At 38.9% G+C, this 13697-nt stretch overlaps 1 protein-coding gene across 1 annotated transcript in view; it reads left to right on the top strand.

Moving 5' to 3' along the window:
* arhgef10la (Rho guanine nucleotide exchange factor (GEF) 10-like a) overlaps positions 1-11280 on the top strand; it is a 105709-nt gene extending 94429 nt beyond the window's left edge. The window contains 3 exon segments of the mRNA XM_056735107.1: positions 6306-6477; positions 9001-9123; positions 9333-11280. Coding sequence (XP_056591085.1) covers positions 6306-6477; positions 9001-9123; positions 9333-9865 — 828 coding nt within the window. The 3' untranslated portion in view covers positions 9866-11280.
* Positions 11281-13697: the final 2417 nt, after the last annotated feature.

Consider the following 13697-nt stretch of genomic DNA (forward strand, 5'->3'; position numbering starts at 1 on the left):
ATTGATGCAGAAGGTTAAAAGATTAGACATTGACATTACAGTAGACATGTAGACATTATAAAACCCTCAACCAAGTAATACCAAAGTACTGAGATAAGTACCACTGTTTGCCCTATTAGATTTTTTGTGTAATTTACTGTTTTCTACATTACTACAGTCTACATAATATATAGAACAATTTGTGAAAATGTAACCTTGATATCTTTGACTGAATAATGTCATGTCAAAGATTAAAATCATAATAAAATGAAAGGCTAAATTTACAAACTAAGCTGTGAATAAAAATCAAGATTATTCCATCCAATATTAATTTTTTCACAACTCCGAATTTGATTTGATAAAGGAAATGGAAAGAAAAACTGTAATTTTTTAAAGATTACATAATGTGTTGTCAAATTTAAAAAGCATTTTATTATACTTGATGTTGGTTAGATATTTGCAAAACCCAGTGACAAACATAAAGGGTGACCAATGATAATGATATATGGTAAAATATAAAATCACAAAATATGGAGACATAAGGTTTCAGAAAAACAGCAGCGAAGCTTTAAATTTTTTTGGTCATTTTCTGAAAATAAATGCAAAACAAAAAAAATGAATTTTGGAAATTTGTTTACAGTTGCTGTACAGAATAAAAAAAAAATGTTTTACTTTGGTTGCAAGTGTTTTATTTAAACACTTAACTACTTCCTATGAAAATAATATTTAGTATGAATAGACGATCATGTATGTACTGTATGTACATATACACTCACCTAGTGGATTATTAGGAACACCATACTAATACTGTGTTTGACCCCCTTTCGCCTTCAGAACTGCCTTAATTCTACGTGGCATTGATTCAACAATGTGCTGAAAGCATTCTTTAGAAATGTTGGCCCATATTGATAGGATAGCATCTTGCAGTTGATGGAGATTTGTGGGATGCACAAAGCTCCCGTTCCACCACATCCCAAAGATGCTGGGTTGAGATCTGGTGACTGTGGGGGGCATTTTAGTACAGTGGACTCATTGTTATGTTCAAGAAACCAATTTGAAATGATTTGAGCTTTGTGACATGGTGCATTATCTTGCTGGAAGTAGCCATCAGAGGATGGGTACATGGTGGTCATAAAGGGATGGACATGGTCAGAAACAATGCTCAGGAGGCCGTGACATTTAAACGATGCCCAATTGGCACTAAGGGGCCTAAAGTGTGCCAAGAAAACATCCCCCACATCATTACACCACCAACGTAATTGCAATAATGAGAAATTGAACAGGTGTTCCTAATAATCCTTTAGGTGAGTGTATACATACATACATTAAAGGGATAGTTCACCCAAAAGGTTAATGCTGACAGTATTTTCATTTCTGGGTGAATTATTTTGTATATAAATATTTATCTGTCAGGAGATATATTTACACAGTATGAAAAAACAGACAAGATCACCAGATTAACACGTCTCAAACGTATACAATGAACTACTAAGTTAGTGTTATGTGAGCAGTTTCACAGACAAGTTTTATGACTAGTCCCACTCTATAATAAAAGTTTGAGCTATGTCTTAACTGAAAATTTATTGTCCTGACATATCTTAAAATATTGTTTTGTCTCCAGATGCACACTAATAATGTAAATGGCATTTTGATAAAAGCAAAGAATAATGAAGTTATAGTCCTGGTTTAAGTCATTCTTTGAAACCGACCAAGGTGTCTTTTGTTGCGTCAAGTGAGCCAGACCAGCTGTTTTTCTCGAAATATAGATGCTTGACACCCTGCTCCTAAGTCTGGCTTGTAAATATGCAGAAAGGCTTCTGCTTGTATTATTCTGATCTACAAAGAAGGCAGAGGCCCACGCGTTGTTAAATGAGAGGGTGTCTAACAGCGTTGTTCTAGTAAGCACTGCTTTTCCACGTCACCTACTATTATGCAGGACTAATGAGAGGTTAGGTGTGATGCTTGTGTGATACAGGGAAGCTTGCTGTGTTTTGCCCCTTCTGATAGTGAAGAACAGTTCTCTCCCGCTGTGATGTAGTGATGTAGCAATGTAGTATGTAAAGAAGACTCAGTGTGAGGGTAACCTTTGTCTCTGCTTGAGACTCAGACTCAATGATGGGTCTTGTGTGGCCGTGTTAACACCATGTATCGTCATACGTTTTTGCATAACAAGTTGTATGATCAGGTAATTTATGCGTTCTATAGCGCTTCCGGTATTGTCTCTGAAGAAAAATAAAAAGCAAAAAACAGAGAACAAGAAAGTGAAAGAGAGAGAGAGCGAGCAAATGCACCCACTTCCAACAAGTCAATTAAAAGAGTGAATACATCAAAGACAGTTTCAGTCATCTCTCTCGCTCTCAAACAAAAGAAGCACCCGTTGGCAAGGGCACGCAAACAGGTGCTAATCCCTGTCTGCCAGTGCGTCGAGTAAAGAACTGTCTCATGCACCCACCTCACTCTCTCTTACTAATCTGCCTCAACCCCAGACTCAAGAACACGCTGTGCGTTAGAGCTCTCGGGGCTCCTCGGTAGCACCACAGACCTCAGGGGGCCGTGTGCAAACCCTCGATAAGACGTTCCGCTCCCTCATGCCTCATTAGAGGATCGGCCATGAAATGGCTCCTCTTTCCCAGTGGACTCTTGAAAGGTGTTTGGGAGGGTGGTGTATTGTTTTCTGATACGGCTTTGCTGTGAATCACTTTTAAATCAAAGTCACTCCGTTTCGAGTCATTGATACCTTCGTGATGTGTGGCCCTCGTGCCCGCTGCCGGGATGCTGAGTTTTGAGGGGGAAATGTTTAGGTACACTGATGCTCAGATCGTATTGTGTATTGTTGAACTGCATAAAATCCCTAAATGTAAGAGAGTAAATGAAGAGAACAAGCACATTACAAAGCAATAAGTAAGAAAAAGAGATTGAATGTATAATAAGGAAATGAACCAGGTTTGTATGAGGAAATGTCCTGAAATTTGTTTTGTAAGATTTACTGACAGGTTCTTTAAAGGTAGACCACTGAGAACAATCAACACTAAATGTTGGTTTCTTACAATGCTTACTGTAGTTCTGATTCTTTAAAAAAGCAGGAGTTTCAGTAGTTAACTACAGAGACTATTTAGAATAAGCCCTGTTGATGATTTAGAAACCAATTACTACATTTTCAAATGAAGTTGTTAGAAGCCAATGAAGAGATTTTTAACAGGCGTAATGTGTGTTTCTACCTCCCTCCCGGGCTGCAGTGTTTGTGGCAGTTTTGTCCTGCCGAAGACTTAAATGAGAACTTAAACATTAAAGTATCTGTAATCATGGGCGCCGTATAGGGGGGGAAAGTTAGGACAATTCCAAGGGCCCATGACTGCCAGGGGCCCCCAAAATATGTATAAACTAATATAAAATTATCAATCCATCATAATTCATTATAAATTCTTATATAATACAATTAATGATCTCTTTGTTGTTGGAAGTAAAAGTAAAAAATCCCCATTAACCAAAAAGTAAACATCCATATTGACCGACCACCCCCCTGTATCTGAATGAAATGGTTTGGTCTTGCCTTAGCGCTCTCAGTGACAGTGTTTAGTTGCAGTAGATGCGCTAGAACTACAGTGACCACAATGTTGCCTAGTAACGTTAAATCAAAATCTGGTTTTAGAAAAAGGAAAGAGCGAAAAGAGAGAGGAAAGGGTGTCAAACTGTAACCAAGTTCTTCACCAAGAAAGGGTAGCCTATAAATGTGGTTCTCAACTCTGGCCCACGAGATCCACTTTCCTGCCGAGTTTTAGCACCAACTCTGATGAAACACCTGAAGACTCTAATCAGTGACTTATAGAAAATACGCGTTCAACTAAATGTTGGGCTGCGCAGATTGTTTGGCATATCGCATTAAAGTACCGCGAGAGAGATTCAAAGGCGTACCGTGCAATCTGCACTTAAATCTCTTTTGCGGTACTTAATGTCATACGATGATAGATTTGTGCAGCGCCACATTAAGTTGAACACATCTATTGTAAAGACGCTGATTAGCTTGTTCAGGTGTTTTATATCAGAGTTTGGGATAAACACTGAAGGAAAATGGATCACGCGGGCAAGAGTTGAGAACCACCGGCCTATAGTGTGTGAGTGGTATTAACCTGTTGACTCAATGTCCATAGTGAAATAATACGTGGCCCAGTGTATGAAATGTAGCACCACCTAGGGGTGTGGTTATAAATTGCAACCAACAGCTCAATTCACCTTTCCTTTATGAAGCACTATGGCGGCTGACACAGAACTAAGATGTCACGTTTGCTTCTTTCCAGAAGGACGCATTTACGAAACGCACCCTGTTAAGCAGTTTGTCCATTTAAGCATACTGTAGAAACAACATGGTGAATCCCATGCAAGGGGACCCGAGGGTATGTAGATAGAAATAGCTCATTCTAAGATACTAAAAACATAACACTTCGTTATGTAAGGTCTTTATACACCTCTGAAGACATAGTTTTGTATATTAGAGTGCTTTTCTGTCAATAGATCCTTCAAACATCTTTAAAGATCCCTAAGCTCTTAATTAAGAATAATAATTTACGATTCGGTGAGACAAGGACAGAGGACCCAGGTGCAGACAGCGGGTAAGGTTAACACTTTGCAGTCCTGTGTTGTTTTGTGAGATTAATAACATTTTCTTTTATTAAAGTGTTTTGACATATGACTTGGCTTGTGCAGCATTCTGTCACATATTTTTGACAAGTTCATCACAGGATTAAGAAACAGGTGGATGCAGATTGTTATGATTCAGGTGTAAACAGTCTAAGCAAATTCAGAGTTGAGGTGTTGTTTCTTATCAGCCTTGAAACCTTATAATAACCAAATAATAAGACTAATCTGTCGCTCGGGTGGAGGTTTTTCAATGAAAAACCCCCCTGAAAATGGCCTCTTACTTTCATTTTGGCCACAGGCTAAACCCCAGGGTGTCCCAGGAAGCCACATCCCTGAGTTTGGTTTCCACAAAGCCTTTTGGTCTTCAGCTGGAATTGATGCAACAACACAACCAGGACAAGGAGAAAACACTGCTGTCCTCACCAACCCAGTGTTGTTCATGTCTAGTACAAAGACTACCACAAATGAGCTCTGAACTTCTTCACGAACAGAAAGTTTAGGTTTTGTTTTTATAGGCACACTATGTACTCTTGAGAATAAAGGGATACAAATAACCTTAAACTGCCAGTAACACAGGTTTCTCATCATTAGAGAGAGTTCCTGCAGAATGTGGACTTCACGCCGAGCTTTCAATAAGGTGAAAATGACCTGTACCGGATCTGAGCGGTCTCCTGACTTCTGCAATATCATAAAATAAGGTCACTTATACTTGGAGACGGATCCATGAAAACAGGGCGTCAGACATGCTAAACAACATCTCATTTATGGTAGTGCGTTCACACTTCAAACTCAAGATTTTCACGCTCACATACCACCTTGAGTGGGTGAACGCTCTCTGTTCCTAAAATATTTTTCAGACTCGTGCAAGGAGTCCTTGTAGACGGATCAAGAATAAAGGCCCTTTGTCATTATAGTTCAATATTCTATTTGTGCGGTAATGGAGAGAGAAAGCGAACAAGAGAAAAGACGAGATATGTAGAGAGCTGAATTGAAATGGAGCTTGTAGCAGTTTGTTTTTGTCATGCCTTATTGAGTTCTATTCCAACATTTTTTTTGTCATGCTTATTGATTTTCATTGGTCTCAGGTTCATGCTTTAACCTATTAATGACTTACCATTACTAGGGCATGGAAAGGTTAATATCACATTTATTCATTTTGGTTAAAAATGTGAGGTTTGTTGGGTTTTTCAAACAAAATCTTGAATGAAATCTTGGACCTTAAATTAGAAGATACAATTGTTTTCCACAAAGCGTTAATGCAGAGCCGTGCACAGAATTTCTTTCTATTTTAGTGGGAATTAAGTATTAAGGATAATATGGCTTGTATATTCCCTTTGGGAATGAGTATTTGTTGGAATAGCATTGAATAAATGTGAATCAGATGTGTAATGGTTCTTTAAAACGTGCGCCGGTGTAATGAAGTAAAATTATGGGAATGACAATATCGTTTTTTAGAACGCATAAAAATGTCTTGGTAAATGTATGACACTTTTAATGAGTCTTGATCATGGTAATGTTCCATAAGCATCAATTGCAGTAAGTTATTTAATTATATACGATTATATTGAAGCTGAAAGGGTTTCGAGGTGGCATTAGTTTTGCATTTCTTTTGTCTGCTAGTGATGTAGAAATGTCACGCTTTACCATTAAAACCCAACTTTTATCTCATTGTCTTTTTTATCCTGTCTTAGATATTTGAGGTCCACCAGGAACCAATGGTGAGCGTGGCACACATGGTACGAGCCGGAGGTGGGGTGTGGATGGCCTTCTCAGAGGGTTCCTCCATACGACTCTTCCATACGGAGACACTGGAGCACCTGCAGGAGATCAATGTTTCTACACCCTCCTCTTTCCACAACCCCAGTAAGGATTTCTCAGTCCACCTACGAAATTTTCGTGTTTGTTTCCAATCCCTGCACCTCACTTTTTACGATACAGAGGTGAAGTTGTTCGTCTTCGAACGGTGTCTGCAGACCGGCTCTCTGGGGACAGGCCGTGAATAAGTGACTAACTTAAGACCCCGCTGAGCAGTAATGGAGCTTTTGGGTTAATGGCAGGAAAAAGTCACATAAGAATGACGGCGTAACACCGCAGACGATGCTTTTCATTCTGAAGGTTTCCATGGCAACACTTTTGTCATGAGTCATGAGGTTCTTTTTCCGACCCTGTCTTTAACTTGTCTGCATTCCCTCTGCGATCTTTAGCCGTCTTTATCTCCTACAGGAGTTCCTCTTAAATGTTGCTGTCTTTTTTATTTTTAATCCTCCATCTCTCCTTTACAGGTATATATTTATCAGCCCAAGTACTGTCTTTGCTATCTCTTTGAAAGGAGCTTTTGTAAACACCCATTATATAAGCCAGGACACAGAGGAGCGTGGTTTGTAGATGGTGTAATATCTGCACAGCAAATTGTCACTTCAGTGCAATTGCGTGTCACACATCGATCTATGTAAAGAGAAATATGGTTGGTGTTGCTTCAGTAGCTTGTAAGATTCTCTGGAGCAGAATAACTCCTTTCAGACTGTCTAATAACGTTTGATTTCACTTGAACTCAACGTCCGCATTTATCAAAAAAAACACGATTCTTTAGATGTCACAGACAATTGCCATCAAGCGGAACGTAAAGAAGGCGGTCCGGAAACCCAGAGCGCTACATCAGACTTTAAAAACCAGAGCCAGAGCAAGTTAATGTCAGCTGGTCTCCTGCTACAGCCGCGTCTCATTAGAGCACTCGAGAAAAACGGAGGAAAAAAGAGATACCTCGCAGTTTATGACAACAAGCGAGAACATCAATCCGTGGATCAAAGTTACAGCTGTATTTTTAAAGACGTATATAGTAGAAATGACTAGGGTTGCGGCATAGATGTCTAGAAAGTTCTGTGACCCTGAGGCGATTGTCGAACTCGACAGGCTAGCTGCGTTTAAATATGTAGCGCGTGTATGCAGAGCTGCAGTTGCAGGTAATGGAAAGAAGGTTCACAGTCCACAGAGCACAAAAGCGAAAGCAGACATCGCCTTCTTATACCGTTGGATCTTGTGAATATGCAAATCCACAGACATCACATATTGGAAAGCTGATATGGTTATTACAGATCAATGGCCTTCTAATCCCACAGGTGTGCTCCCGAGTGACGGCTGATGAATTCATTAGCTTCAAAGTCAGCTGTTGTTCTGCACAGCGGTTGTTCTGTTCTGTTCTCGGTTAGTTGGAACCTTTAGACATCATGAACTACACCAAACGCTTGAGTACGGAGTGAAATATGTCTTCTTCAGTTATACCATTAATGATCAAATAGGTTACACATTATTTTGAAAGTCCACAAATGATTAGTAACTTGTAATTTCTTGTCAACTACCAGTCAGTAGAGTATTATCAATATAATAATAATAATAATAATAATAATAAAATATTCTACTGAATTTAAGTAACTCAATAATATAATTATGGTAATATGATGATATTATTATTACTATTAATAATAAAATATCATTATTGTTATTAATAATAATAATAGAATTCATAATAATAATTATATGTGCTATTATTAATCATATTAATAAAGTAAATCTCTATTTCACCCCAAACCTACAGTTTTCTGCATCCAATTTCTTCAGCATCCATGTAATCCATATGCATACACAACTGCTGATTTATATGACATTCCATTATGTAAGCGGTCATTCTTGAACAGGCAAAGAATGCATAATTGTAAATGTTAGGCAGAACCAGAGAACTGACATTTTTAATAAGAAATGTTGTCGAACGCTAGTGCTTTTATGTGACCTTCAGAGGTTTCCTGCAGAATAACTGTCACGCTTAAAATACTTTCTTTACATATTAGCCAAAGTCTCCCTAAGTGCTTTAGCAACCTAAAGACAGCACACTGTAGAATCAAATCTTGCCGGTTGTTAATGCAAACAGACCCTGTGATCTGAGCGTGCGACCATCATCCAGACGTGGCGAAGATTTCGACGTGCTGTAATGTTTCTCTCCACTTTTATGTAATTAAAATGAGCTGTAGTGATTAACAGTGGTTTTAGAAGATCCAGGGTCAGGGAAACGCTTCCTGCTGCTTTCTGTCTAAACAGGCGTTTGAATGTTTTCATACCTGAACGCCTGAGGTCTCTTGCCCAGTGTTGAAGAACGTGCGAACACTGCTATAATTGACCAGTAACATAAAACTGATGAGAGAAGAACAATCGCTATAGTGAGATAATCAGCAGTGTGCCGAGTCTCTAAAGAAACAATGATTGTAGATGAAAAGCACAGTGCTTTTTTTAATTATTTACAGAACGATTTGATCTTTCCAAAGTTCGAAAGAAAAATACAGTAAATAGTAAATGACTGATGAAAGTTTTTCAGTAGGACTGCTTGTTTTTTTAAAGGTCAGAAGAGCCTGAGAGTCACCAGTCTGATGATTTGCAAGGGGTTGTTGTGGGTGGGCACTTCCCAGGGTATAATCATCACCCTGCCAGTGCCCAAACTGGAGGGTATCCCAAAAATTACAGGTATGGAGGTGGATGTGCTTCATGATGCATAACTACCTTTGCCTACTGCACAAATCTATGAGCTAATTTTCCAAATTTGTTTCAATTTCTTTAATTTAAATATCAGTTTTTATTTTTTGCAAACATTAAATTACAGTATATCGAAATACTGTATTTGATTACATTTATTTTATTGCCGATTTACAAACATGTATTTTACTCTGGTGCAGGTAAAGGCATGATGTCTCTCAATGCTCACTCTGGACCTGTGGATTTCTTAGTTGCCATTTCCAGCACTTTGTCCCCGAATCTTCTAAAGCGAGATTCTGTGGTGGAAGGCCCTGATTCTGCATGCGGGGCGGAGGATCGGAGTGACTCCTCCCAGGAATCTCTCCGGCAGCCTTGTATTTCCACCCACACGGATGGCAAAGCAAAGGGTCGGGGAGTGTTGCTACAGTATCGCCTCCGTTCGACCTCATTGTTGCCTGGACGACCATTAACCGCACGAGGGGACGAAGCATCGAACACATCTTTAGAATCTCTGGAACACAGTATGGAGGACGGCTCTATTTACGAACTCAGCGACGACCCGGACATGTGGGTCAAAGGTCGGCCTTGCCAGAGGGACGGGGCGAGGAGGGATCGGGTCACCTCGGTAGCGGTGATTTCAGGGGGGAGGGGTTTTCGCAGACTGAAGGAAGCTTCACAGGGTGCCAGCTCAGAAAATACTCTTATGATATGGCAGCTTCCTCTTACTGTTTGAGTCATGTTAACTTCACAAACAGTATGTGGTGCAAAATGCGAGTCTCAGGATTTTACCGTACATTATTATAGGGGAAATAAAATGCCTGGGGATATCAAGACAACAAGGTTATGGAAAGAATATCCTCTCATTGGTCACTGTAGCAGGAATGTGTTTCCTTATTCGTGATGGTTCCCGATTCCTCTATTTAACACGGCGGTTCAACATAATCAGGACCTTGACTATTCAAACCGAATATTTCCTTGAGGGTAGTAGTGAGGTCAACCTTTAGTGAATCATTTTCTTTGGAATTTACCAAGCTACAGAGCTGCTGTGGGGTCTCTTTATTCTCTGGTGTCTGAAAGAATCATATCAGCAGAACATGAACAGCCAAGTGAAAGGGTTTTCTACGCTTCCTTGCTGATTTTTTTCTCACCCTGTGACTCTTGATAATGTGAACCCACGATTCTTGTTGAAAGTTGAGTCCGGTCATGTCAGAACCGTGAGTGTTAACCCTCACAAAACGGTTTCGAGATGTCACATTTCTATTATAGGGTTAAAGCCCAAAAACGTTTTTGTCCTCAGACATGACCGGACAATTTTCACCATATGGCAGTTTCTATCATCTACTTAAACTCGCTATTACTTAACAAGCAGATTCATTACACACAAGCACTGCTACTTACAGGAAAGTTGTGGATCTACAAGGCTTATGATGTTTATTTGGTCTTGTTTAAGAGATATACACTGCTGATATTTGTGTAGCACTGCATCTGTGAACTGCAGTTGGGATTATATTTTGATTCAGCACACAGGGTCCACATTGAACAGATTCAACAGTCACCTATCACAAATTGTTCCAGATACCTGTTATATAAAAGGGAATACATTGTACATTGTTTTTTAGCAAATAAATAAAAAATACATTAATGAGTAAAAGTATGACTTTAATGAACAATTACCTACCTTTCAGATGTTACTGAGCCTTTACCGAGTAAACAAAATTGATATTTGTATTTTACTGAATCATGTGGTTTATTGAGGAAAATAAACTCACAGATTCAGAGATTTCAGAAATAGCTACTGAATAGTTGTTTTTTCATCCGAATGTTGTCATTGATTTTTCACAGAATTTAACGTTATGAATGTATGAAATATATGATTTGTTCTGGTACAGCAAGCTTTTGTCTTAACTTGTTTTTTATTTGCATTTTAAAACATTAAACATTTATGAAGGTCATAATATGCAACTGAATATAATAACCGTGTTTACAATAGTAAGTCATTATTTGAATTTGACATTTTAAAGTTGAAGTTTAACATGAATAATACCAATTGTACATTAGTCATGCATATAATGTAACTACTTGAAGTTTTCATTTGTTTCCTTAATGCACTGAAGGAATTGTTTTTGGCTAATAAAGTTTTAGGTCTTTTACTCGCGTAAAGAAGTGTTAACATGTTTTTTTTTTATCGTAAACCTCTGTTATCAGTGCAAATATTGGTATGAAGTCTAAAATGAGCAAAACAGCACCGCAAACACTGAATAGTCTTGGTTTCTGCTAAGCTTTCAAATGTATGCGGGCCCTTGCATGCCTTTTTTCATCTCTTGTTGACCTGCGGAAAGGCGAAAATCCTTGTGATTTGGTACAGTTTATTCAGAGATTCTGGATAAGCGTGCGGCATTAAATGACACGCCACACTGGAAAAAGGCCAGAAGCTGTAATAAAAGGTCAGAACTGAATAAATTGATGCGTGTTGGGACAGCGAGTAACTCAATGCTACCGCCAGAGCATCTTAGATGTGAAAATGATCACTTTCACGAAACAGATTTCTGTACTTTGAGCTCTGCAAAAGGTTTTGTTTCGACTTTTGATTATTTGTTATGTGAGCGCTCTTAATTTCACTTCGTTTCTATTCCCCAAATGCAAAATCAGACGTCATTTCACGGAAAAGCTTTATTTAAAACCCAAGGACGCTCGGGTGCATTCAGATGGTTCATGAATGGTGTAAACACAGCTGTGTCTGTGAAATAGCGGTTCTGGGTGGATAGTTCCACACCGAAGCTTCTGCTAGATCTCTTCATCCCTGTCCTGCTGGATGGTCCACTGGCTTCAGAACGTCAGCCTTAGGCGGATACACAACAGAAACCCCAGTTAAACCCGTGTTGGGGTAGTTTTACAACATTAAGGGTGTTTGACTGAGTGTGATTTGCCATTAAATTGATTTGAGATCGCAGTTGTGTGAAACAGCTGTGCTTACTGTTTGTCGCTTGTGTTTTCCTGGGAAGTTTTGTTAGTAGGACAAGAAAACCATCCAGCCATGTTATTTGTAGAGGAGGAAACATCAAACAAGTTGAAAGCAGCCTCTAATACTCTGCATATTTACCATTAAGGTCAATGTTATTTGCACTCAGTGTTGTGTGACAACTTAAAAATCTCTTGCAGCTTGCATCCATTCTTCGGTTCTGTTACTCTGAGCCAATTTGAGGTTATTTAAAGTAATTTTTTAAACAACATACTGAGTCCAGGAATACAGTAGTTTAGTCTTAGTTCTGATGTGACTCCCTTACAGAATTTGACCTTGACATTGAGTTCATCTTTCTAAAAAAGCATGACACTTCAGCGGTTATTTCAATTTGCTTTTCAATTTGCATAAGTCATTTACTCATTTCTTGCTAACCCTCATGAAATATTCCAGTGGGGAAAGTCTCAGACAACCGAGATCATACGGACACACATGCTGAGTCAGAACCGTCGTGCAGTTCCGAGCGGAAGATGGAAAAGTGCAGACTTCATATTCAAGCAATTGTACAGCAGTGCTGAATTGCAATTTAAAACAGAATTTCACGACAGAATATCCCGTTCGCGGACCACGCTTTTGCCTCAAAGGAGACAACAAAGGAGCCAAGTTGCAGCGCAAGCGTTTCGCCTGACAAACAGTCACAAAAAGCAGATACATGTAGATGTGCATATTTTTCCACTAAAGATGTCATTTAGCCCCTCCCGGGGAGAGTTTTGCCTATCGTGCAACACAGCTATGGACATAACCTCTCCTCGAGCTTTAGAAAATATTTGCTTACTTGCTCAAGGCTAAGCAGTGCATGAAGATGAATGTTCTTTCAGAACAGCTCGTGAAAGCTTGTATGCTGTACACTTGATTTCTTTAAAAATAAAAGAACTGTTAAAACATTACGTTACAGACGTTAATAATTGATACAGACAATCCAAGTCTCTTGCTACATTTCTTTGGTGTTTTAGCCGCTCTCAGACATCAGTCTGCATTAGGATAAGCTAAAAATGAAAGGGACACCGTAACAAAGACATTAAACTGTTGAGGCTGAACAGTATGAATTAACCTTGACAGCAATCAGACATGTGTGAAAGCGCAATGTCTGCATCGTGAAGGATGATAGTTGAGCCATGAATTGTTAACTTTCAGCTTCAACGAGTGGAAGAAAAGATGCTGCTGAATTCCAATGGCGGTTTTCTAATTGACAGGTCTATCAATTGTTCATTTCATTTCTCTGTTTGTGGCTTCACTGACCACTGCTTCTTAAAGGCTCCAGTGGTCGGTAAAAATCTTTCCTTTGAAAGTGATGAATCGTGCGGAAAAGCATAGGAAGTATGCTTCCTATTCAGTATGCTAGGAAGCATACTGAATACCTACCAACTTTATACTTAATAAACATCTACAATACGATATCCCTATTATTTGGAATATTTGGATGTTTTTGCAAACCTTTTGTTAAACTCAAAAATGACTAAATTGGATTTTTGATAAAAATAAAGTTACATTTGTAAACAAAAGGATGTGGATGTATGCCCTTAAGTTCAAACGGTTGTAGTTCAGC

The sequence above is a fragment of the Triplophysa dalaica genome, chromosome 21 (genome assembly GCF_015846415.1).
Source record: "Triplophysa dalaica isolate WHDGS20190420 chromosome 21, ASM1584641v1, whole genome shotgun sequence".
In the NCBI taxonomy this organism is placed as follows: Eukaryota; Metazoa; Chordata; class Actinopteri; order Cypriniformes; family Nemacheilidae; genus Triplophysa; species Triplophysa dalaica.